The sequence below is a fragment of the Panthera onca genome, chromosome A2, assembly GCF_046562875.1.
Source record: "Panthera onca isolate mPanOnc1 chromosome A2, mPanOnc1 haplotype 2, whole genome shotgun sequence".
Lineage (NCBI taxonomy): Eukaryota > Metazoa > Chordata > Mammalia > Carnivora > Felidae > Panthera > Panthera onca.
In genome coordinates, this window is record NC_138340.1 from 107,169,493 (window position 1) to 107,194,130 (window position 24,638).

General features: G+C 35.1%; 1 protein-coding gene across 12 annotated transcripts in view; it reads right to left on the reverse strand.

The window, feature by feature from the left end:
- DGKB (diacylglycerol kinase beta) overlaps positions 1-24,638 on the reverse strand; it is a 725,288-nt gene that overhangs the window by 153,361 nt on the left and 547,289 nt on the right. For all 12 annotated transcript variants that reach the window (XM_060632583.3, XM_060632585.3, XM_060632581.3 and 9 more), the window contains one exon: positions 24,440-24,635. In XM_060632583.3, coding sequence (XP_060488566.1) covers positions 24,440-24,635 — 196 coding nt within the window. The remainder of the gene's footprint in view (positions 1-24,439; positions 24,636-24,638) is intronic.

A 24,638-nucleotide genomic window follows, 5' to 3' on the forward strand; every position in this document is an offset into this window, starting at 1 on the left:
TAAAGAATCAATCAGCTGCAAGACCACAAACATTAATTTAAAAGGTATGTAAATCTAGAAACAAGAGTGAAACTGCAAGGATTAAGATACATGGAAGGAAGGGAAATGTATGGGCCACACTAGGGTCATGAGAAAAGGACTGGGGGCTATTAAACATGGTGGTAAGCTTAAGGGAAAAAAGCCCTTGGAAGACTCTGCTAGAGGAGAATGCAGTCTTGTCTGTCAAATACAGTAAAAATTTGGGACACATTTTCCTCAGTTTCACAAGTAAATCTCTAACAGTCTCAGTGTTCTTTATCTTACTATTTGAGATAAATGTTCTGAGTTTTTTCATCTTAAAACTGGCAACATACTGCTTCCTTGGCAGTACTGTTGTTAGGATTAAATGAAATAATCTGCTAGAGGCAGAGCACTGTCTCTCTTGGTCACTGTGTGTTTGTAGGAGCCAGCAAATAGTAGATCTTCAATAGAATTTGAGGGTTTGTTTTTTTAATGGCTCTCTATGAAAGCAAATACAAAACTGATTAATCACCAATTCTAGGCAAAAAGTGGAAGCTAGAGGGCTTCTTTTGTAAGATTTAAGGAAATCTAATCTTCTGCAGTCAGAGAACAAGAAGACCAAAAGACAACGCCAGGTACTGAATCATAAAAGCAGGAGACTTCAGAGAAGTCTAGTCTCCTATTCTAAGATCAGAACCTTGAGAGCTGCAATACTGATAAGTGGATATCTGGGTAGGTCCAATTTAGAAATAAAATCTCCTAGATTCTCTCTGGGCCTGCAAAAATGACCCAATCCTTCTATTTACAAGATGCTACCCTTCCCATCTACTCCTAAAGATCATGGAGCAACCTACAAGAGGCAGATTTCTCATAGATAATCTTTGCCCTTTGTCAGGACTTACTGCCATCACTTGCCTTGATAGCCAGACAAATATTAAAGGTCACATACCAGTAAACCAGAATAGGGATGCAGTGGGACTGTTAAGAGAGAAGGACCATCATTGAAGTTCCTAAAGGATCTGCAGGAGCTGGGAGATGATGCATAGCATAGATGCTAAAGATCCACAACAACAGGGGACAGAATAGACAATTTGATACAGTACTTAATTGATATGGAGCACTCTCCTGTGATATAGGATTTACCTGGCATATACCCTGGGAGATAGTGTTAATAGCTGCTAAGAAGCTTGGAAAATTTATTACCCATACTAAGTGGGGTAGAAATCCCAGAACTGCCATGGAAGATGAAGGAGAAAAGGATCAAAAGACACAGTTTGCTGGGTATGCCTGAGGGAAAAAAAAAAAAATACATATGTAAGGCTAGAAACCCACGCAGCTAGCTATAATTTATAGGATAGACAATTTAGCACTCCACTTACCAAACAGTAAGGAATATTCTATGAGAAGGGACATCAGTATCACTGAGAAGCTCAGCAGTAGCCAGTTCTGTAATCAGGGCAGGAGATGTTATTATAGAACTGAGATTCCTGATAAAAATGGGAATGATAGAATCTCTAAATAATAGAAACCAAGAGGTGGCACTTAATGGCTAGAAGAAAGATTTGCATGATTATTGCAATGAACAGGAAGGTAAAAGCAGCAATCATAGGGTATGAACATTAGAAAAAAGATAAGAGTAAATACATAGAATATGGAGTTCCAATAGGCAACATAGATGGGCAGCCACTGAGGGTGTTGCTTAATTTAAACAATGAAAAAAAAAATCACGAAGACTTTGTCAAGATCGCTCAAGGAATTATATATCCTTAATATGTGGCAAATCCCTCACATTGGTTTCTTGTCCTGTATATTAAAGATATCAATTCTTGCCACACACAATCATTTAAAGAAGATAGAGGTGGCAGTCTCTTATATATATATCTATATATTCCTAGCATAATGGAGTCCCAGATCAGCTTGGGGCATTAGCAATGAGACTGTTATAGGAGAGGGAAACCAATTTCTACCTGGTTGTAAGCACTGTTAATGTGGTATCTGTTAAAGCTGATAAATTAATATTCCATCAATATTTTACCTTGTGTAGCCTCTTTCAAGAATTTACATACCTATATTTTATAACCACAACTATTTAAAAGTTCACCTTTTTTTGTTCAATATATTTCAGTGCTTGTCAATAGTCCTTATACGCCTCAACATCACCCTTTTCATAAATACTTCATTCTAATCATGCTCAGTGGCTCTGATGATCTTTTATCATTCCATAAGAGGAATATGGGTGATTCCAAAATTTCTTCACATTGGAATGACAATTTGTTTTTATAATTCTTGAATCAATTCCTTCCCTTCTTAAGTCTCTGTGGATTGCTTATTATTTATTTTTATTTTACTTTATTTTTGTTGTTGTTGCTATCTACTGGGCTACTGGGAGGTTTGAGATCAGCCTGATTCTTTCTTCTTTTAAAGTAACCAGATTCTTCTACTAGGGCACTTATGGACTGTAAACTTTAGAATAACAACTTCAGAAAAGTTAGAACAGCAATGTTCAATATGTAATCATTCAAAAATAACACTGTAGACTGTTCAACATGTAGATTTTTGACCTCTATCATTTCATTTTATATCATTTAATATTTTTATTCTATTATCATCTTCAGAAATACTATCTATCTTAACTTATTCCTTCATTCAAAAATATTAAATAAATGTTGGTTACCTGTCAATATCACTATGTGCTGCACGTTGTTTCATATGCCAACAGTAATGAATAGCATAGGCAAAATTACAGTCCACAGAGCATATCCTTTAGTGGGAAGAGGCAGAAAATAATTAAGCAAATAGAAGACAAAATAATTTCACCTAGAGCTATTTTCTCAGGAAGAAAAACCAGGAAGATGTAACAGTGTGAATGTCACGAAGCAGTGGATCAAGGACAACTACAGTGTTTGAGCTGAACCCCAAATGACCTGAAGAAGCCATTCATCCAGAGATCTTCAACTCCTCTTTCTTTGTCATACTTCACATAGAACACCTCACAAAACCCTGCTGAGGGTTTGTGAACACAGATTTCAAAACATATCTTGAATCAGAGAACCAGATCACTCCTCACCACTTCCGCTGCTACCACCCTAGACAAAGAGGCCTTTATCTTAACTGGTTTTTCTGCTTCTACTCTTGTGCTGACTCTTCTGGGTCTACTTTTCTCAAGCATCCACATTAGCTTCTGAAAAATGAGATTGTGTCACTGCCTTGTACAAATCCCTACAATGGTTCCCCATGACAGAGAATGTTATTGTCTGCCAAAAAAACATTTATTCTTCTTCCTCTGCTGATAGACTTACCCAGGTGTAGCTAGGCACAGCTCCCAACTTCTCTTGCAGCCAGATTTGGCCATGTAACCAAATTCTGGCCAAAAGTGTAAGAGTCGAAGTAATATTAACATTTCTAGGAGTATGCTCTTGACAAGAAAAGAGGTGTCCTCTCCTTCTCCTTTCCGCTAATTCTGTTCACTGACATGTGAACCCATGTGGGCCTTCTACCTTCTGCCATGTAATAGATGGCAGACTCTGGGGGATAGCAGAATAACAAAAAGAAATGTGGTTCTTGACAATGTTGAGGTCCTTGGGCTGCTTACCCTCACACCATTACTTGAAAGAGAAGTAAATTTCCATATTATTTAAATCATTGCTCTTTTAGGGACATGAGCAAAAATGATGTGTAGCACTTCTAGATTACACCATTAAAAGCAAAGATCAACTTGCCCTTCCCTGACTTTGCTGTCTGGGATTCAAACGCAGTGACAGCAGAGGGAGCAGCCATCTTGGACTTGGAAATGAAAGCATCATCTTGAAGATGACAGAGCCATCCACTAATCCTAAACTTCCTACTTATGGACAGTTATGTGAGAGAGAAATAAAGTTCTAACCTGTTGGAAACCCTACATTTTGGGGCCTCCTTGTTATAGCACCTTATATCCTTCCTAATGGATGTATTTCCTTTCACACTTAAATTTAATCTCAAATCTTTAATATGAAGATGGGTATGCCTGTCTCATAGGGAGACTAACACCTAGCACAGTGTTTGGAATTAAGTAAATACTGAAAGTATATCTTCCCTTCTCCTCCCCTTACTTCAGTCAGTGTATCATTTTAATGACTGGAAGGCCTAAGATCTGCATGACTAAATTTTTTTTTTTTTTTTTTTGAGAAAGAAAGCACACACATGTGTGTGCAAGCAGGGGAGGGGCAAAGAGAGAGGAAGAGAGAGAATCTTAAAAGGGCTTTGCACAAAGCATGGACCTCAGGGAGGGGCCGGATACCATGACCAGGAGATCATGACCTGAGCCACAATCAAGAGTCGGACACTTAACAGACTGAGCCCCCTATGTGCCCCTGTGTGACTAAATTTTAATGAGAAATTAAATACCTATAATTAGAAAAGTGTGTTCTTAAGAGTACCACATATTACAGGGGAAAATTAAAAAAAAGAAAGAGAAGTAAAAAGAAAATACTCAAAAGCCCAACCACCTTGACTCAATTTAGGACAACTCTAAAGGGCCGTCTGGAGTCCAGAAGGATCAGTTTGAGGCCTCAGTTGCAATGCCCTGTGGATCTGTTTCTCCATCTTTCCAAACTTGATTTCCTCACTCCTTGCAGGTGTTACTTCTGAAACTCTTTCCCAATAAACTTTTTGCATAAAACTGCCTCAGAGTTTCCAAGAGATCCCATCTAAGACATAGAACACCTCATTCCAGGAAATATGCTGATAAAAGTATAGGGACATTGATAATAATACTAGTGTTTTATGGGATTAAAGCTATATGAATATTAATGTGACAAAACTATCATACAAGTCAGGTGATAGTAAAAATATACTAATATATTTTAGACTTTTATAAATCAAGGACATCAATGTTGCCAAATAATGTATGATTAAGGAAGATAACAGGCTTTACAGTGACAACACAGAGACTGCTTGAGATTCTCTCTCTCCCTCTTTCTCTCTTCCCCTCCCCCACTTGTGCACTTGCTTACTCTCTCTTTCTCTCTCTCTCTCTCAAAAAAAATACATAAACATTAAAAAAGAAAGATAAAAGTGAAAAATGGAATAATTAAAAATACTTTCTTAATCCAAAAGAAGATGAAACAGGAGAGGAAAAGCAACATACAAAAGATAAGACAGAAACAAATACTAAAAGACAGTAGATATATCAGTAATTATATTAAATACGAATGGAATAAATACTTAATAATAGTACTGTCAGTCTTGTTGGGAAAACATACCTAACTGTATGAAGCTTATAAAAGACATACCTTAACCCAGCATAAAAATATTAATTAAGAATAAAGGATAGAAAAGGATTTACAATGCAAGGATAATAAAGTTGGTCCAGCTATGCCAATATAAGGTAAAAAATTCTTAAGTAAGAAGCATTACTATAAAGAGGGATATATCATAGTGATAAAAGGATTATACCATTTGCTTAGACTGCTTTTTGTAATGTGACAGAGTTGACTAGGTACAATACAGAGCATATGACCCACAAAGCTTAAAATATTTGCTAACTAACAATATAGAAAACGTTTGCCTAATTTAAGTGCAGAATAGAGAATCCAGAAATAAATCAACACATAAATGGACATATGAATCAATATTATGTTATCACTGATAAGTGGATTAGGACCCTTTTCAGTAAACAGTGCTATGTAAATTGAATGCTATGAAAAAAAAAAAAAAAAGAAAAAAAAAAAAATCTGGGCTTGGATCTTAAGACATGACCAAAAAAAAAAATTTCATCTAAAAGCTAAAGTGAAACAAATAAAGCTTCTCAAAAATAACACAGAAGATGTTAAATGTTTTTAAAAGAAAAAAAACTAACCACAGCCTTAAAATCAATAATCAAAAAGGAATAAATTGATAAACTGGACATCAATAAAATTAAGATGTGACCTTCAAAAGATGCCATGCCATTAATAAAGTAAACGGGCAAGCCAAAGTTGGAGAATATAGTTGCAAACCACAGAGCCAACAAAAGACTCTAAGTTTTTCAAAGATGAATGGTTAGATAGCAGTAAAAACAATTTTTACATTTTTTTAATTTTAAAAATAAGCAAAAGACTTTGACAGACATTTCATAAAGGAGGATATCCAAATAACCTAGTTACAGGGGCGCCTGGGTGGCTCAGTCGGTTAAGCGTCCGACTTCAGCTCAGGTCACGATCTCGTGGTCCGTGAGTTCGAGCCCCGCGTTGGGCTCTGGGCTGATGGCTCAGAGCCTGGAGACTGCTTCTGATTCTGTGTCTCCCTCTCTTTCTGCCCCTCCCCCGTTCATGCTCTGTCTCTCTCTGTCTCAAAAATAAATAAATGTTAAAAAAAAAAATTAAAAAAAAAAAAAAAACCAAAAAACAAATAACCTAGTTACATAAAATGGTAGTCCACATCATCAACTATCACTTGAATGCATATTTAAAAGACAATAAACTAGAATGGATACATTTAAAAGACTCATCATCCAAAGCATTGCTGAGGTTATGGAGGAACTGGAAGCCTCTTCTACCCCTGGCTGGAGTGTAAATCGGTACAACCACTTTTAGCAGTATCTAACAAAACTGGACATCCATATGCTCTATGACCCAGAAATTTTCTGTCTTCACTCGATACCCAGAAGAAATACATACACACGTCCAAAGACCTGTACAATAATGCTCACAATGGTAGAAGTTATAATAGCCCCAGGATGGTAAAAAAAGAACCTACATTCATATAATGGATAATATCAAGTGATGAAAATATGAAATTAAAGAACCCAGACATAAATGAATATATGCTATATGATTCTATTTTTATAAAATTCAAAACCCAGCAAAACTTATTCATAGTAATAGAACTCAGAATACTGAGTAGGGCATGTGTTGTGGGATGGTGCTTCTGTGGTATTGGTATTCCTTTTCTTGATGGAGAAGACTGGTTAAATAGACGTGTCCATTTTGTCAAAATTCATCTACTGTACATATATGAAGTGTGCACTTTTCTGTGCAAATGTTAGAGTTCATTAAAGTGTTCAGCTTTTCTGTGCAAACGTTAGAGTTCATTAAAGCGTTCAAGGTTTTAAAAATTGTAACATCTAGTTGGAGAGGGATTAGGGGATGGGAGGGAATGCATGACATTTTAGATAAATGATCCGGGAAAGCCTCTCCCAGGAGAACATATTTTTGCAGTGACTTGAAAGAAGCAAAGAAGAAGCTATGTGAAACCATGTGAAGATCTGAGATAAAAACATTCCAAACAGAGGGAATTTCACTGGAAAGGCTCTGAGGTGGTATCATGCTTGGCGTATTTGATGAACAATAAAAAGGCTGACTGGACTTGAGTGGAATGAGGAAGGCAGACACATATCAGATTGGCTGGGCACATATTAAACTCCTGAATGAATGACTTATATTCATGTTGACTTTCTGTCTTAACACGACCAGTCCATTAAATACATACAGCACACGGTAAACTGGTTTAGAATACACTATCTACTATCCTTAGGAAAATAAGACTTAAATTGAGGGTAATCAGCTTGCTCAGTTTAAGAGCTGAGTATCATTTGGTTCAATCTTTAAAGTTTTGCCCATCCTACGCAATTCTTAATGAAGACAGAAACCATCAGTTAATCAAGAAAATAGGTTGAAGGAAAAAAAAGTGTTAATAAAGCATAATCTGTTTATTCACTGATCATTTATGAAAAAGAGTTACAGGCATATTTCATATATAAACATGAAAGGTTTACAGAAAGATGATGCTAGATTTAAGACATGACACTAGCAACAATGGAAATAGAACAATAAAAAAAATCACGTTTTAAAGGGACATAGTGCTCTCAGAAACAAAAGCTACCTAGGTTGCCCAGGAAAGGCAGCCAATGACATGTGAGGTAACTGAAACTTATTCTCAGATAGCAAAAGAATATGAACAATGATTATACTTTCCACATTTTATGAGAACCTAGACAACCCACACTCTAACTCTGTGAGAATTTTTCCTTTTTAATTTAAAAGTAGCAGCATTCACATTCCCCGCAACAATAACACAACACATGCAAGAACAATAAAATAAAAATTCAAAATCTTGAGACCATGCAAAAAAGCTTCCTTGAGAATTGTGAATGACCTTCAATGGGACTGCATCCCTGATGTCTAGAAAGAGTTGTTCAAAAACAGTACGCACTGGACTTGAAATCACAGAACTCCTTCCATTTTCCCTTTTTACTGAGTCTATGTTAAAGGGCCATAAATTTTGTTGTCAGTTATTGCCACATCTATTGGCACACAGTCAGTGCCAGTTTGAAAAGAGTTTTGCAGCCTAGCTAGGGCCCATTACCTGTCCCTCGTCCTCTCTTACAATTTATTTTCACCCCAGCAGGCAGCACCTTACAAGGTCATTAATTTGCTAGACAGCTTGTGCTTTCCAATACAGCCTACTTTAGAGAGGGCTCTTACAAACATCTTGGTGAACCACAGTAATATTTTGTACCACCAAGAGGGAAACAGAAATCTAAGAGCAGCAAGCACTATCTGAACTGGTTGCTCAGGAGACTTGATCTCTGCTACAAAACCAATGGGAGATGGTCATGGGCAATTGGGTGATGAGGCTCCCAAGGAATCAGGACGGTGGCCACCACAATTTTACAAGCTCTGTAAGAAAGTGAGAGATGAAAGATGTATGGCCAAAGGGAATGCAGAAAATAAACCACGTATTCCATGATTCACCAGGAGGAAGAAAGTAACAAAGAAGAAGCGAAGAAACTAATCTAACAGGTATTCTGACAGGGATAAACTAAACATTCCAATCATTCCAAAATCCTGGAAAGAGTCAGCTGTATTCTAGTCAACTTCTATTGGTGCAAACATTCTAATAGGAATTGCGCCTTTCCTGGGCAGGAAGGATGAAGAGCTTGTAATTCAAAGGTGGCTCAGAATGCACTCGGCACCTTATTTCTCATCAGATCTCATTTAAATATTTCAAATACTGAAAACTCCACTGCTTAATCATAATGCAGTTTTTCAGAAAAGGAAGCATACATTGTAAATCTGAAGTAAGAATGGTATTCATTTTATAATTTTGTGGTGTCAGGTTTCATTCTTAGAAGTGTGCTGGTTGATAGATGGAGAATGACCTCTTAACCTTTGCCTCCTCTCTCACAAATGTGGGCCAAATGTTATAAGGGCTTCACACGAATTCCAGTGATAATCTTGTGCATATTTTAGTGGATGAAATAATAATAAGGACATCTTACATTTCTATAGTAAGTTACTTAAAATTATTGAAATAAATAATTTCATCCTGTAGGTAAAAACAAAATGAGAAATTGTTGTCTCCATTTATACAGGTGAGGATACAGATTTGGCCAAGATAATGGTTCTGAGTTCATGAATTTCTCTCTTTTTTTATCACAGAATCTGTTACAGCCATTCACTTAAGAAACTGAAAACTAAAGACTAAACCTGGTCTGTAAGAAATTCACTGGCCCTCAATGTCCATGTCAAAGGTCTTTTCCCTCAGAGGTTGCTCACTTGAAAAAATAGGAAGAAGATAGACTAAATTAAGATGAGAATTCTGTGTAAGACCAACCATTGGTGTGTTTCTTTTCTTTTCATGAAATATAACTTAGTTTTATCATAGGAAGACAGAAAAACAAAACAGAAAGACAAATCACTACAGCACGGTCAACAATACTGCACTTTAAACTTCAAAGTTGCTAAGAAACTAGATCTTAATTATTTAATGGGACAGAGAGGTTAGCTATTTGGCGGTAATCATAATGCAACATCTAAATGCATCAAATCAACACAATGTATAACTTAAACTTACACCATATTACATATCAAGTGTATTGCAATTTTAAGAATGCAAAAAAAAGTATCACACACACAAAGTCATTATAGTAGCTGAACAAAATTTCCCTAGAGACCTTCAGAAGCCGCCACCTTCTAATCGAGGAGTAGGTGTAAATGTGCTACAAGGGACCATTAAAAGAGGAAGTTGTTTAGCTAATGGGGCAGGATCATTCTAGGATGGCTAGGATGAGCCTTCTCATGGGGGAGGGAGAATGATGAAATCTGAAGATGGCATTCTTCTCCAAGGATGACATCTAGTAGAAGAAAAGAAAAGGAAGACCAAAAAAAAAAAAAAAGGGAATTCCTTTCCACCTGTTTTAATCCTCCTTTTCCCTGGGAATAATGATCTGTATTTCCCTCAGGAAAATGCTTAGCAAACATTTTGTATTATCAATCTCACTTCTGCTATTAAAACAAAAATAAAACTTATCTTCCTTTCTCCTAAAGCAATGCTTTGTTTGGTTCCCTGGTTTTTTGACTAGAACTTCCAAAATAATCTGTGTTCAAGAAATGTTTTTCTGCCATGCATCATTGTGTAATCTGCACTGTCCATTACTCTTTCCCCATAAATAAATTCAATATATATGTATACACACACACACACACACACACACACACACACACCCCATAAACACATATGCACTTATACACACAAACTCTGTAACAACATATACCTGATAAAGGCCTTTTCTGTGAGTACTCACTAGTAAATATCCAGATTTATTAACCCCTGTCCCCCATGAGAAAGATTTAAAATGTCAGATAATTTTTAGTTTAATTCAACTTTTTTTTTTTTTAAATTAAATTCAAGTTAGATAATATACAGTGTAGTCTTGGATTCAGGAATAGAACCCAGTGATTCATCTCTGACATATGACAACCAGTGCTCATCCTGGTAAGTTCCCGCCTTCATGCCCATCACCCATTTAACCCATCCCTCTACACACTCCCCTCTGACAACCCTTTGGTTCTCTATATTTAAGAGTCTCCTATGGTTTGCCTCTCTCTTTTCTTTAATATTACTTTTCCTTCCCTTCCCCTGTGTTCATCTGTTGTGTTCCTCAAATTCTACATACGAGTGAAATTATATGATATGTGTCTTTTTCTAAGTGACCTATTTCGCTTAGCCCAGTTCCACCCATATTGTTGTAGATGGAAAGATTTCATTCTTTTTCATCACAGAGTAGTATTCCATTGTGTGTGTATATATGTATATATATACACATATATATACATACACATACATATATATATATATATATATATATATATATACATATATACACACACACACTACATCTTCTTTATCGTTTTATCAATCGATGGGCATCTGGGCTCTTTCCATAATTTGGCTATTGCTGATAGTGCTGCTATAAACATTGGGGTGCATGTACTACTTCAAATTAGCAGTTTTGCATCCTTTGGATAACTTCCTAGTAGTGCAAGTGCTGGGTCATAGGGTAGTTCTATTTTTAATTGTTTGAGGAGTCTCCATACTGTTTTCCAGAGCAACTGTACCAGTTTGCATTTCCAGGAACAGGGCAGAAAGGTTCCCCTTTCTCTGTACCCTAGACAACATCTGTTGTTTCCTGAGTTGTTCATGTTAGCCATTCTGACAGGTGTGAGGTGATCTCATGGTGGCTTTGATTCGTATTTCCCTGATGATGAGTGATGTTGAGCATCTTTTCATGTGTCTCTTAGCCATTTGGATGTCTTCTTTGGAAAAGTGTCTATTCATGTCTTTTGCCTATTTCATCACTGGATTATTTGTTTTGGGATGTTGAATTTGGTAAGTTCTTTATAGATTTTGATTACTAACCCTTTATCTGATTTGCAAATATCTTCTCCCATTTTGTTAACTGCACAGCTAATTCAACTTTTAAGCCTAAACTGATGCATTTACTTAATTTTTGTTTGCAATATTTTGGATAACTGCATAGTTTCTTGACTTGCAAAAGAAGTTAAATTTCAGGATGTACCATAAATCTACCTTACCATAGTCACTCCCTTCCTCAAGAATGAAATCAACTGTTATATTTCCTTGTTAATTGCTGACTGCTGTATGAACATTTGGATGAAAAGTTTACAAAGGTAAGATATATAAAATATTCAGAAACCAAACAGCAAAAATGAAAAAAACAAAAAATGCAACAGAAATCTAAACTAATCTATTTTAACATGACAAATAAGATAAAGACCTTATAGAATTAGAAGAAATGGGTTTCATTAATAAAAAGACAGAACACATATTGATGAAGAATTTAGAAATAATACCTAACTACAATAATGTACAAAACCTCAGACTCAAAACAGCACTGCTTATATGTTAGCATATATTAGTAACACCATTTCATATCTCTGGGAGTTACTCAAATCCTACAACACATTTAAAATTGCTATTTCAATATGATACAATTACTATCTTTTAAAAATCAAACAACATTTTTTATACTTTTATACTGGGTTAAAGATGAATTGACTCCTTTCCTTGCTACCCACTTGGCACACTAAATATCTTGGTACTTCCATTCTAGGGAGTGGCAGGGCAATGTTAAAAAAAAAATACTACAATGTGGGGCACCTGAGTGGCTCAGTCTGATAAGCATCCGACTCTTAGTTTTGGCTCAGGTCACAATCTCATGGTTTGTGGGTTTAAACCCTGCAATGGACTCTGCACTGACAGAGTGGAGCCTATCTGGGATTCGATCTCATCCCTCTCTCTGTGCTCTACCCTGCTTATGCTATCAAGATAAAAAAAACTTTAAAAACTTAAAAAAAAAACAAAACAGCATAATGTAAGGGCTCCGAGGGAAGAAAGTGCTTATAATCAACTATAGAAAGCTTGGCAAAACTATCAATGATTAATATATTATTTCGTTACTGCTTAATTATTTACCAAAGAGATTTAAGAGTTAAAAGTTCCACAGCACCAACATGTTTAAATATGAAGTGACTTGTGTCATCTATTTTTTTTTATTGAAGTCACATTTTTGTGCACATGACTCTCTTTTTAATTTTGAAAAGACATTTAATCACAGATCCCATGAACCTTTCTTGCAGGAAATTTAATAACTAAATGTTCTTTGGTATTTGTTCATTTTTTTTCCCTTACTCTTTGTCTAACAAGATACTCTGAAAATGTGAACACCACAGACTTAGAAAGAAAATGTCATATGTAGTTTTTGGAGGGAGAGATACATATTCTCAAGCATCATCAGTAGGGAAAAAGTCAGTATGCTAAGGACTTTAACTATCAGAAAAGACATGAATTTAAATCAATATGCAGAAAAAAGATTCTTAAATATTTTTTTGTTATTCACTATGTTGAAAATGCTATGGTTTTCTCAGCCACAGAAATTGAGTTCTACAAATAGCAGCAGATTATTTTATTAAATCAGAACCAAATTACTAATTTCAGTATTAATGGTTAGCTTTGACATGTTTAAAAAGGGTAGAAGGTACTTAATAGACCTGTCTTCCACCCTGAAATGAACAACTGTTCAGGGAAATGGAAGTGTTCAAAGATACATTTTCTTTCAGCCAATCTGTGAAATATAATATAATTATTCTCTTTTAATGAATCTCTCAACGAGGAGCAATCTTTCAGAGCCTGAACAGGTAAAATATAATGATAATGGGAGAAGCTTTGTAAATAAAAGGATGAAATGAGATTGTTATTTTATGCCATATTACGGGATAATTAGAATAACAGTGCAGCATTCATCAGGCATTTGAACTTTCTAAAAAAATTCCCTAGGGCTCATTTAAATTGGTCATATTTATCCACGGAGATTTTTAGTCTTATTTCAAATGACTGTCACCTTACAACATTGAGGCCTCAATCTTTACCTTACTCTGATTAATGGTTGTACTTGTATAGCAGCCAACAGATGCTGCCTGAAAGAGACACCAAGAAACCCCTGAATTTATAAATCTACAGTTTACCAAGAAAAAAAAAAAAACAATAGAACTATTTTTATTAAGCCTGGAGAATAATTATCCAGAATGGAGGGAATGATGATCTATATGAATCTCTATCAATTTACAAACAGTTGGCTGGATACTGTCCAACAAACTACAAGTGATATGTTAATTACTTCTATATAATAAAAACCTTATTCATGAAAACTAAATTCATGGCAATGGAACTCTAGTGGTTGGTTGCCTTGGTTGTCTCAAATTCACATGGCTCAAAGCTAATTAAGTAGGTGGTGGAATCTGACTCTTTTCAAGAAAGAGGTATTGGGGCACCTGGGTGGCTAGTTAAGCATCCAACTCTTGACTTTGGTTCAGGTCATGATCTCATGGTTCGTGAGTTCCAGGGCCCATTGGGCTTCATGTTGATAGTGCGGAGCCTGCTTGGGATTCTCTTTCTACTCTCTCTGTCTCTGTCTCACTCTCTCTAAAAATAAATAAATAAACTTAAAAAAAAAAAAAAAAAGAAGTCTCTTTGCTCCCTAATGGACTCCCAATGGCACCCTTTGGTAGTTAGACAAATGACTGCAAACAGAATCAGGTGATAGATTGTTGTGGTTTCCTCACATCCATTAAGGTAACTAGAAGAAAATACTTATAAATGAAAGAGAGGTGAAATAAAAGTCTAATATCTCTCCTGGTATGACTTGAAATCTTTAAATAAGACGTCATTCCACAAGATGGTGCAATTGAAGTTTCATCCTCAAGGAGATTAGTTTTTCTTTGTTATTATTTCCTATCTTGATGGAAGAGAGAACAGTTTTTAATACCAACAGAATAAAAAGGAACTAGGACTCATGTTTAACAATTTTTGTAGTTGGTTTCATGTCGTTTTGAAAGTTCTTTCATGTTTACTATTTTTTTAATCCTCCCTAACTTCTTGTCATATCTTGATTATAGGAAAAATTATTTTAAGCTTCCCGGGGCACATCTATTATATGAGCTTTAAATTACCATCCTCAAATGGCAAGATTACAGTAGAGTTTTCCATTTAGGAAACTTATAAGAATGATCTCATATTTGGGAGCTTTATGTGACTATGATTTGAAACCAAGATCTACAAGTGTTATTCAATTAGTTGAGGCTTATATAATTAGTCAATATTTATTTAACTTGGAAATATATTTTATATTTTCACCACTGCATAAGTTAAATTTACTTAGACTTATAATGCATCCTTAGCCTGGGTGGAGGACCTGCCATTGTTTTCTACAGACTCAGGATTGAATACTATGTCACAGAAACACGTCAGGTAGTCGTTTTATCACTGATGTTAGACACCAACATCATAGAGAAAATGATCCATTAAAGCGTTTATATTTTCCATCTTTCTCTGAAGTCACAATTAAAATCAATAGCTGGAAAAGTAGAAGGGGAACAACTGGAAATAAAGAAGGTATTCTGCCTCAGAAGTCCGAGAAGGTAACAGCTGAGTTTTAATTCAAACCCTCAAATAAACAAATCCCTTTCCTTCTGCTTTTGCATTGACTAGATTGATTGCCAGATCATATATTTTTCAAAATGCAACTGCTACAAAAATCTAATTTGTTTCAAGTTTTCCCAGACTCATTGTGTTGAAGCAAATTACCCCTTGTTCTGCCTTTCCCTACCTCTGTGTTACTTGGATTTTCTCCATTTTCCTATTTCAGTTTGTTTTTAAGAATAGGCTCTTAATAGTAATGATGTCATTTATGTATTAGAAAATACCACTTCCCTCTTTAAATTATTATTTATCGGTTGTATCAAAATGATTTCATGGACTTACCATTTTACTATAAGAAGTTCTAGAATTATCTATCGTGCATGTCAGATTTTATTCCCAGAATTATACTATGTGCCAGACTTTGTTTCTAGAATACTGTGTGTCAGATTTTGAAAATTTGACTGTTGAACATGGGAGAAAAGGGCAATAATGCTAGTTAGAAAGACTGCCAACTGATGTTTCAATTGTTCATAAATAATAATTTACCCATATTTATGGTTTTTGTTTTCCAAATTTCTATGAGGCTAGCACATTCTCTGTACTTTTATAGTGCCATGACAAATAGAAATTTCATAAATGCTTCTTCATAATATATATGCTTTTATAGGACGGCTAGGTCAAAGATAAGAATATCCAGTCTTGTATTGTGAAAATACATTTCTACTTTTACATGTAAGAAATATGTTTTATATTCCTTAAGTTTTTATTACTGTTTTATAAACTCTAAAAGCATGCCTTTCATAAAAATATAGAGAGCTATCATATAGGATATCTAGGTGTATGATTCAATATTCAGGGGTAAACAGAAACTTCGAGATTTAGATAGTTTTACTAAATATGTGATATTATTTACATTACCCACTGCTGGAGGCAGTTTAAAAATATACAATTAGGAACTCATTTGAGACATCTCCTTAAAGGTTACTGGATAGCAAATGTTTGGATCTATTTTCAACGAATAAAATTATCATGGAATTAGTATATGTTTTTTGTGAAATGTAATATCTCAAATGCCATAATCTTTTTTCCACAATTTTAAGATCCAGGTAAAATAATGCAGCATAAAATCCTTTCTTGTTTCTAAATTTAATTGATTTAATCACTGGATTTAAATGCTTGGAAATTGTTCTGCTTGCCGATATTTGAATGCCAAATACATCATCTACAGTTCTAAAATGAATGTTGCAGTTTATATTTAGACAACTTAAAACATTGCCTTCTAAATTACCCCAAATAACCCACAGAAATGTCTAGAAAAACTGATAATAATGGATGTCAGGTGTCCTTACCATCAGCTTTCAGATAAGTATAACCTGTACAAGGCATAGAAAGTATTAGGGTCTTACGATGTAAATGCCTGTGCAGTTGCCCAGGCGATACAATGCACAGCACACACAGATTAATCTCAACTCTTTCAGAGCCTACGATCCCCATTTTAAAGATGGAGACACAAGAGCCAATAATCTTATTTATCTTCAGAGGCAAAATAAATTCAAGTTTTGCTGCTTTCAGAGATACCAATTTGCTTATTCTCTTTGATCAGTTTGGTCTGGATTGATTTCTTCTTCTTCCTACTTCCTGGGAGTTTTCAAAAACAAAATAATAAAGACATCTGATATAGAGAGATTCCTTGATAGTCAGGTGCACGGTCGGTCTCTCTTCTCTGGCTTCTAAGAAGAATCAGGGTTTTAGTCTTTCCTAGCACAGAGCACACACATCACACATAGGGTGGGGTGGGAGTGTATGTGGTGTAAAGTCCATAGAAGAGCTTACTCTTGGGGGACTGATACATAGTAAACTTTAAGCAAGATGATGAAAAAGAGGAAGAAGGTTTACACTAAGTGTTCAAAATTAGAGCTGTGTGAATGACAGGAAGAGAGGAGACCTGTAACTTCTAAACTTCAGTCTTTCTTGTCCCACCTTCACAATCTTTGCCTTACTCAAATACCTCCTATATTATTATTCAGTTTTGGTTTTTACCCTATCTTTGCTCAAACAGATTTACTTCAAGAATAAAACTGAGGTTAAAATTGTAAGTTAAAAAAAAGCAGCATCCCTTACCATAAACAACTATAACAATAGATATAAAAACTACTAAACTTTAAAATATCCATCTGCATACAGCTTGAACCATTTTGATTTTCCATCAGCGGAATGCATGCTGCAATTCTGGGAAATGCCGCCCAAATAAAAGAATCCGCATTGTTGAATGGGAATGAAATCACTGAAAATTTCTTGGATAATATCACATGCCAATTAGTTTATAAAATAAACTTCTGGGGGTGCCTGGGTGGCTCAGTCGGTTAGGCGTCCGACTTTGGCTCAGGTCATGATATCGCAGTTTGTGAGTTCAAGCTCGTGTTAGGCTCTGCGCTGACAGCTCAGAGCCTAGAGCCTACTTCGGGTTCTGTGTCTCCCTCTCTCTCTCTGCCCCTGCCGTGCTCTTTCTCTGTCTTTCAATAATAAATAAACATTTAATTTTTTTTTAAAATAAACTTCCATATGACTGGTACCTGGATACTTGTATCCACATGTGTGGTGAACAGTCACCTGGCTGATGAGGTTTCAAGCAGGAAGTCCCAGCGGCTCCCCACAGTGTTTCCAGTAGCTTCTGGCAAATGTTTAAAACTCTTTGGCTTGAATTACTTTGGCTGAGTGGTTTCAAACCTTTTAAAGCAGTCAACCTTTTTTTTTTTTTTTAATTTTATTCAGATTAAGCAACATTTTAAAGATCAGGAAATGGAAGAGAAAATTTAGATTTTATTTGTACAAATATATTTTAGAGGTTCACTTTGAATAGTCAATCCATGAGAATAATGGACTTTTTCTGATCAACAGTTGCAGTATCACAGTCATCTTATTTTCACTGATTTCTGCATTTTGTTTCAGTTGTGTGGCATTGAAAATATCCTGAACCAAACAGCATGTGACGGTAAATGCTAGGAATGTTTTGCAACTCACGTGGTGGTCTTATACCATTTCTGGGAAGTGAAATAGTTGGACTTGTACCTTCAAAGCTAAGACCATTAGCATAGCTGAAAACTGCTCACATTACTTGACAAGTCCTCACTGTTTGGCTAAAAAATACTTTGAAAGATGTTTTTTTAGGATACATGGACTATGATTACAGCAGCGTTATTTACAAAAGCGAAGATACGGAAGCAGCCCAGGTGTCCAATGATTGATGAATGGATAAATAAAATGTGATATATAGAGAAAATGCAATATTATTCAGTCACTAAAAAGGAGGAAATTTTGCTATTGGCAATGGCATGGATGGAGCTAGACAGGTTATAACACTAAGTGAAATAGGTTAGTCAGAGAAAAACATACCATAAGATAACACACATATGTGGAAACTAAAAACAAATGAGCAAAGGGGAAAAAAAGAGACAGACAAACTAAGAAACAGACTCTTAACTATGGAGCACAAACTGATGGTTACTAGAAGGGGGGTGCATGGGGGATGGGTTAAGGAGGTGATGAGGATTAAGGAGTGCACCTGCTGTGATGAGTACCAGGAGATGTGTGGAACTGTTGAATCAGTACAATGTGTACCTAAAACTAATATAACACTATATATTAACTAACTGGAATTAAAATAAAGACTTACAAAGTAAAATGCTGGTGAAGATAACTGACTGAAACACAAAAAAGAAAGCATAAATAATTTATAAGATATTCACATTATAGATTACTTTGTAGCCACAAAATATAAATGATTAAAATGAGGGGCGCCTGGGTGGCTCCATCGGTTAAGCATCCGACTTCAGCTCAGGTCATGATCTCACTGTCTTCATGAGTTTGAGCCCTACGTCAGGCTCTGTGCTGATGGCTCAGAGCCTGGAGCCTACTTCGGATTCTGTGTCTCCCTCTCTCTCTGCCCCTCCCCTGCTCATGCTCTGTCTCTGTCTCTGTCTCAAAAATAAGTAAACACATTAAAATTTTTTTAAATAAATGAATAAAATGATATTCTGCCATGGAATGATTCCTAAGATATATAATCAAAAAAAAAAAAAAAGGCAAGTATCAGAACAATGTATATGGTACAATCTCACTTATGTGCACAAAAAATAGAGTCTGTGAACATGCCTGGTATATAAGAACATGGCTGGTAGAAAAAGGCAGAGAGTCCATATTCTAAACCTGGAGTCCATATTCTAAACCTTACTTCTGTAAGGGCCAGACAAATATTTTCAACTTTGTGGCCATCCAGTCTTTAAGAAACAACTATTTAACTATACTGCTGTAACACGAAAGCTATTATAAACAATTATAGCAGGAATACAACTGAAAGGGCATGGCTGTGTTCCTGTAAAACTTCGTTTGCAAAAATTCTGTATGATTGATTTGGCCCCTAGGCCAGAGTTTGCCAACAACCCTAGTCGTTTTTTATTCTGTTTGCAGAGTAAGAAGTGAATTATTGCTAAAATCATTTACAAAAAAACATACTAGTGTATCATACATATTTAAAAAATATTAACAAACAGTGCCCAATCCAAAAAAACACAGTTTTTCAACTTTGTCAATACAAATTACCGTAAGATGCTACTTGTTATTTGGTTTAGATGTTCACTGGAAGTTTCAGTTAGTCAAATTCATCTTACTCCACATACTTAGCTGAAATTTTGTTTCAATTTCATTGCAGGCTCTTTGGTTGCAGTTGTGAGCATGTTTATACCACAAATCTCTCATAAAAGCGCACTTGATGTTTAAGCTACTACAAGCCTAGTATTTTTGTGATGTACTTAATGCAATTTCTTTATGACAAAAATGCTTCCTAAAAATTCATTTCCATTTTCATTTAAAATAGTATTATTATCACTTTGTTTTCACTTCCATTGATTGTTATGTACTGTTTATTGCTTATGCCAAGTAAAAGTACTGAAGTTTGTGGGCCTTTTAATTGAATGTGATCATATACACTGTGGTGGTAATGTACCCTTATGTGCAATTATCCTATTAAATATACAAAGACATTAAGAGAGAGATAGCACATGAGCCGGGGAGAGGGGCAGAGGGAGGGAAAGAACCTCGAGCAGTATCCAAGCTCAGCACAGAGCCTGACATAGGACCTGATCCCATGGCCCTGGGATCATGACCTGAGCTGAAACCAAGAATCAGACGCTCGGCTGACCAAGCCACCCACATGGCCCATTACATAAATTTTTTTAAGTGACCGTTACAAAACTACAGATTTTCCAATTAATGGCACAGTTTTTACTCTTTTTATCTGTGCATACACACACACACACGTACACACGTGTGTGTGTGTGTGTGTACGTGTGTGTGTGTGTGTGTGTGTGCATGTGTGTAGATATGCATATCTGTCTTTTTATCTATCTACTGAGAAAGAAGAAGAGGATAAGAAACAGGAGGAGGAGAGGAAGTTATTTTGTGGTAGCAGAATTTAATGATTTTAGAGTCATTAATATGATAAAATGTTTTATAGAACACACCTTACCGTGTTTTCATTATAGTTTTTTTTCTTATATTTCCAAAATATGGCAATAATTGGTTTGAACCAAGGTTTCACAGAACCTCTGAAAAATTACAGTTATAACTCAATGGAACAAAGTTTGAAAAATAATGGTTTAGCTGAAGGCCTTTATTTCTTTTAAAATGCAAATACCTCTACTTTCATCTGCAATCAGTCATTTCTACATTAATGTGAGTGAATTTATTAGACATCCTTCTGAGGCTTGGATTTACTTCAGAAGAGAAGGAAGCAAAGATAAACTCAGTAACTGAAAGTAGTGGGAAAGACTGAGTTAATATTAGGGGTAGTAGCACTGAAGAACTACTTGGCCTACTTTACAATTTTGCTTAAAGACCATGGTGTCTATACTTAACACGCTTACTTATATTTCCAAAAACAAAACACAAAAGACAAACCCACAAAGAAAATATCTACTGAGTTGGATGAGTGTGAATATGTTTCAGAATTGCATCCAACTGTTCTAAAATGTTCTGCTGGAACAATAATGTAATTAAATGAATTACTTATAATTTTGATCAACTTGAATTAAACCAAGCATAAAATTTCCAACCAGTGAAATTATTAACTGAAGATACTCTGATCCTATGCTGTGAGTGTCCTCAAAGATTGCAAGCAAATTAATTGTGCAGGAGTCCCAGATCAGAGACAGCATAACACAGATGAGGATTTAATGCTCTAAAACCTGGTCCCATACCTTTGGTTTATGACAGTTTCAAAGTGAAGAAAAAATAAGTAAACTCTTTCTTAATTTAAACCCTCCTATCAGATAAAATAATCTTTCTTTATTATAAGAATCTAGATACGTATGCTGCCTCTACTCTCCGTCCCCATCAAAAGCATTCTTACGCTTTATGAAAACAAACATCCTTCCAATATACTAAAAGTTAGTTTAAATTATAAACTTTTTGCAGAGGCATATCAGAAAAGTTGTTTGTTAATATTTCAAGAAGGTATTTCCTAAAAAGGAAGTTATAGTACTAAATTTTTTTTTTAGTTCTTTACTTACATATTTTCTAAGAGTAAAAAATATTAACTTGGATCTGAGCTAAAGAAATGTTTTCAACTAGAATTACATTTTTCATATTTCAAGCTAAAGTCAAGACTTATAATCATTTTATGTGAAATTGAAAATATATTTAGATTTAAAATACCGATTGATCTAACATTTAATACTATTGTTTTTGTGTCAAGATACTAAAAACAAAATCAAATGATAGAAATATGTACCACTTAGAAAAAGGGTCTACTAAGTAATAACTTTCGCTTCTTGAGTACTGAGTACATTTACTGCTGTACTGTAAATTGCAGAATAAATCTGCAATCAAATCTTAGAGGCATTTTGAAATACTTCTAGCTATTTTGTTGTCAAATATATCAAAATGGAAAAAAAATCTAGATAAAGTTAATAAAAAGGAAATACAGGTTAGTATATTATTTAATATTCAGCTGATAAGGTCATTTTTAATAAGGGAATTGTTCTTGTCTGAAGATTAAACTCAAACAACTTAGCATCATGGGTTTCAAGAGAGGGAACAAAAAAGTTGAGCCAAATCGGTTATGAACATACTTTGGTTACTGCTCGTACAGTGACCTTCGGAAACACTGATTTCTACTGTTTTTCCCTTTGTGGTGAGAAAAAAATGTATTTGAAGTCACAAACCCTACAGGTTTGTAGTTTCTTCTTTCCCGAACTTACGAAAACTTGGCCCTAATAGTTCCACAACAGTAAGTAAGAAGACAGTGGGAAGAAAGAAGTTCTTGTACAGTTAATGGGCAATGACAGTCTCTGGCAGTATTTCTGGCTGATTTTTCTGTGCTTTATTTCAGGTGTGTATCCTGATAAAAAGCATACAGAGGGGCGAGAGTGAGGCCAGCAGAGGCCAGGGAGGCCAGCGCAATAGGGGTTGTATAGACACTCGTCCCGGTCGAGCACAGTCACGAGTTTGACAAACTTTAACAGCTTGAGAGGTGAATGTAGCTGGCAGCCAAACACTGAGAATAATTCAGATTTCTATCTGGAATATCAACTTGCAAAGGACATGTCAAGTATTGGTATGTAGTAACCACATAAATATTGGAAATTATTATAAATATTATATATATATAACTTTTTTAAATTATATGGATTATATTACTAATATATATGTACTCAGTGCTTCCCTAGAAAGAGAAGCAGAGATTTTTAAGTCGGATCTTAGTACGGTCCTTGAACTAATTTTAATACGTAGGAGATTTTTTCCTAATTTTCTTAGAATATTAACCTTATATTTAAATATAGATACAATATTAATGTCAACAACCCCTACGGAAATAATTATATCTAATTCCCTTCATTTTATGATTCATATGGTACAAACCTAGTCACTTCTTCTATATGTGTCTCCTCCAAAAAAACACTTTTCTCGATGTTTTCATATAGTTATATTAACTCTGAGTATGAAGCATTTCTATTAACTTGGCGTATATTTGCTTGTACTAAATTACATGACTCTTCAGGATTTACCTCTTTAGGATTACCTACATGTTTAAGGGGCTTCAAAAGCTTTTGTCATTGACAGGTTGTAATAAGCACTCCTTTCAAGAGAATAGTACCTAATATTTTCTCTGTTAATCTTTGTCACCCTCATGGTCACCATATTCCATATAACATAAGTAACTGCCAGGTACCGAAACTTGAATCAGATACCTGAAGACAAGGAATGATAAAGCTATTTCCTACCACCATAAAGCCTACCAACCATCTTCACATGTTACTGTGTTACTTATTTTTTAAATATATTTATTTATTTTTCTTGGGTCTATAAGCCTGTAACCTCTCCATATTCTGTCTTTGCTACACTGAGCAAGCCAATATGCTTTCTGATGGCCATCTGAATGCCATCAATGGTATTAATTAGATTCTGGAAAGTCAAAGAAATGAACAAAATTACTGAAGCACGATTATGAGAATACTACCAATTTAGTATCTTTGTCTATAAAATCTATCAACGAGAATTAGTTGTCTTGTCCCACAAGACATTACCACGAAATTGAAAATTCTGATCCACAGCTATTCTACCCCATTTTTTTAAGTCTTTTACGATCTGTTTCCCAGGTCTCCCAATTGTTGTTATAAAATTTCTGGAAAAATAACAGCAGCTAACCAAAATTTTTTGTGGGATATTTAAACATGTCATTATAGAGCAACACCTAAATGTAAGATAGCTTGGATGTCATAGCCTGACTGAACAAAGCCAAAAATAAAAAATCTTGTAACACAACGTTAGAAAAGCCTTAACAAGGCTCTTGTTATAACAACTCAAACATCTTGACTAAGATGATCACATTTCAGAACTTAATGTGCAATATATCCTATAATCTTATCCACTTAATACCCACATGTATTCAATTTTCTGTGGGGAAGGAGAATAAAAAAAATGAGATCCAAAGAAGGAAAAAAATCAATGAAAAATACAACCAGTGTATATGTGATTTTAGAATATATTATGATATAATTAAATTACACATACATATCTGATAGTATGAAAAATATAACTGCATATATACGTAGACTATAGTGCAATGGAAAAGTCTTTAATTTTAACGTAGCCTCAAAAGCAGGTTAAGAAGCAAGTTAACACAATTAAATGAGAGAAAACTAACCTTGACTTGCAAACTTCAACTCCTTAGCATCTGTGAGTGTAGTCCTTTTGTCAGACCCTTTTTTCTCTATTCGGCGGTGGCTTCGTCTTTTCTTAGACTCTCCCCAAAGATTGGATCCACCATGCATGCTCGGTATATTCAAAATAGCAATTCCTTCCAGAGAGATGTTTATTAAATCTATTTGTACTCCATCACACTG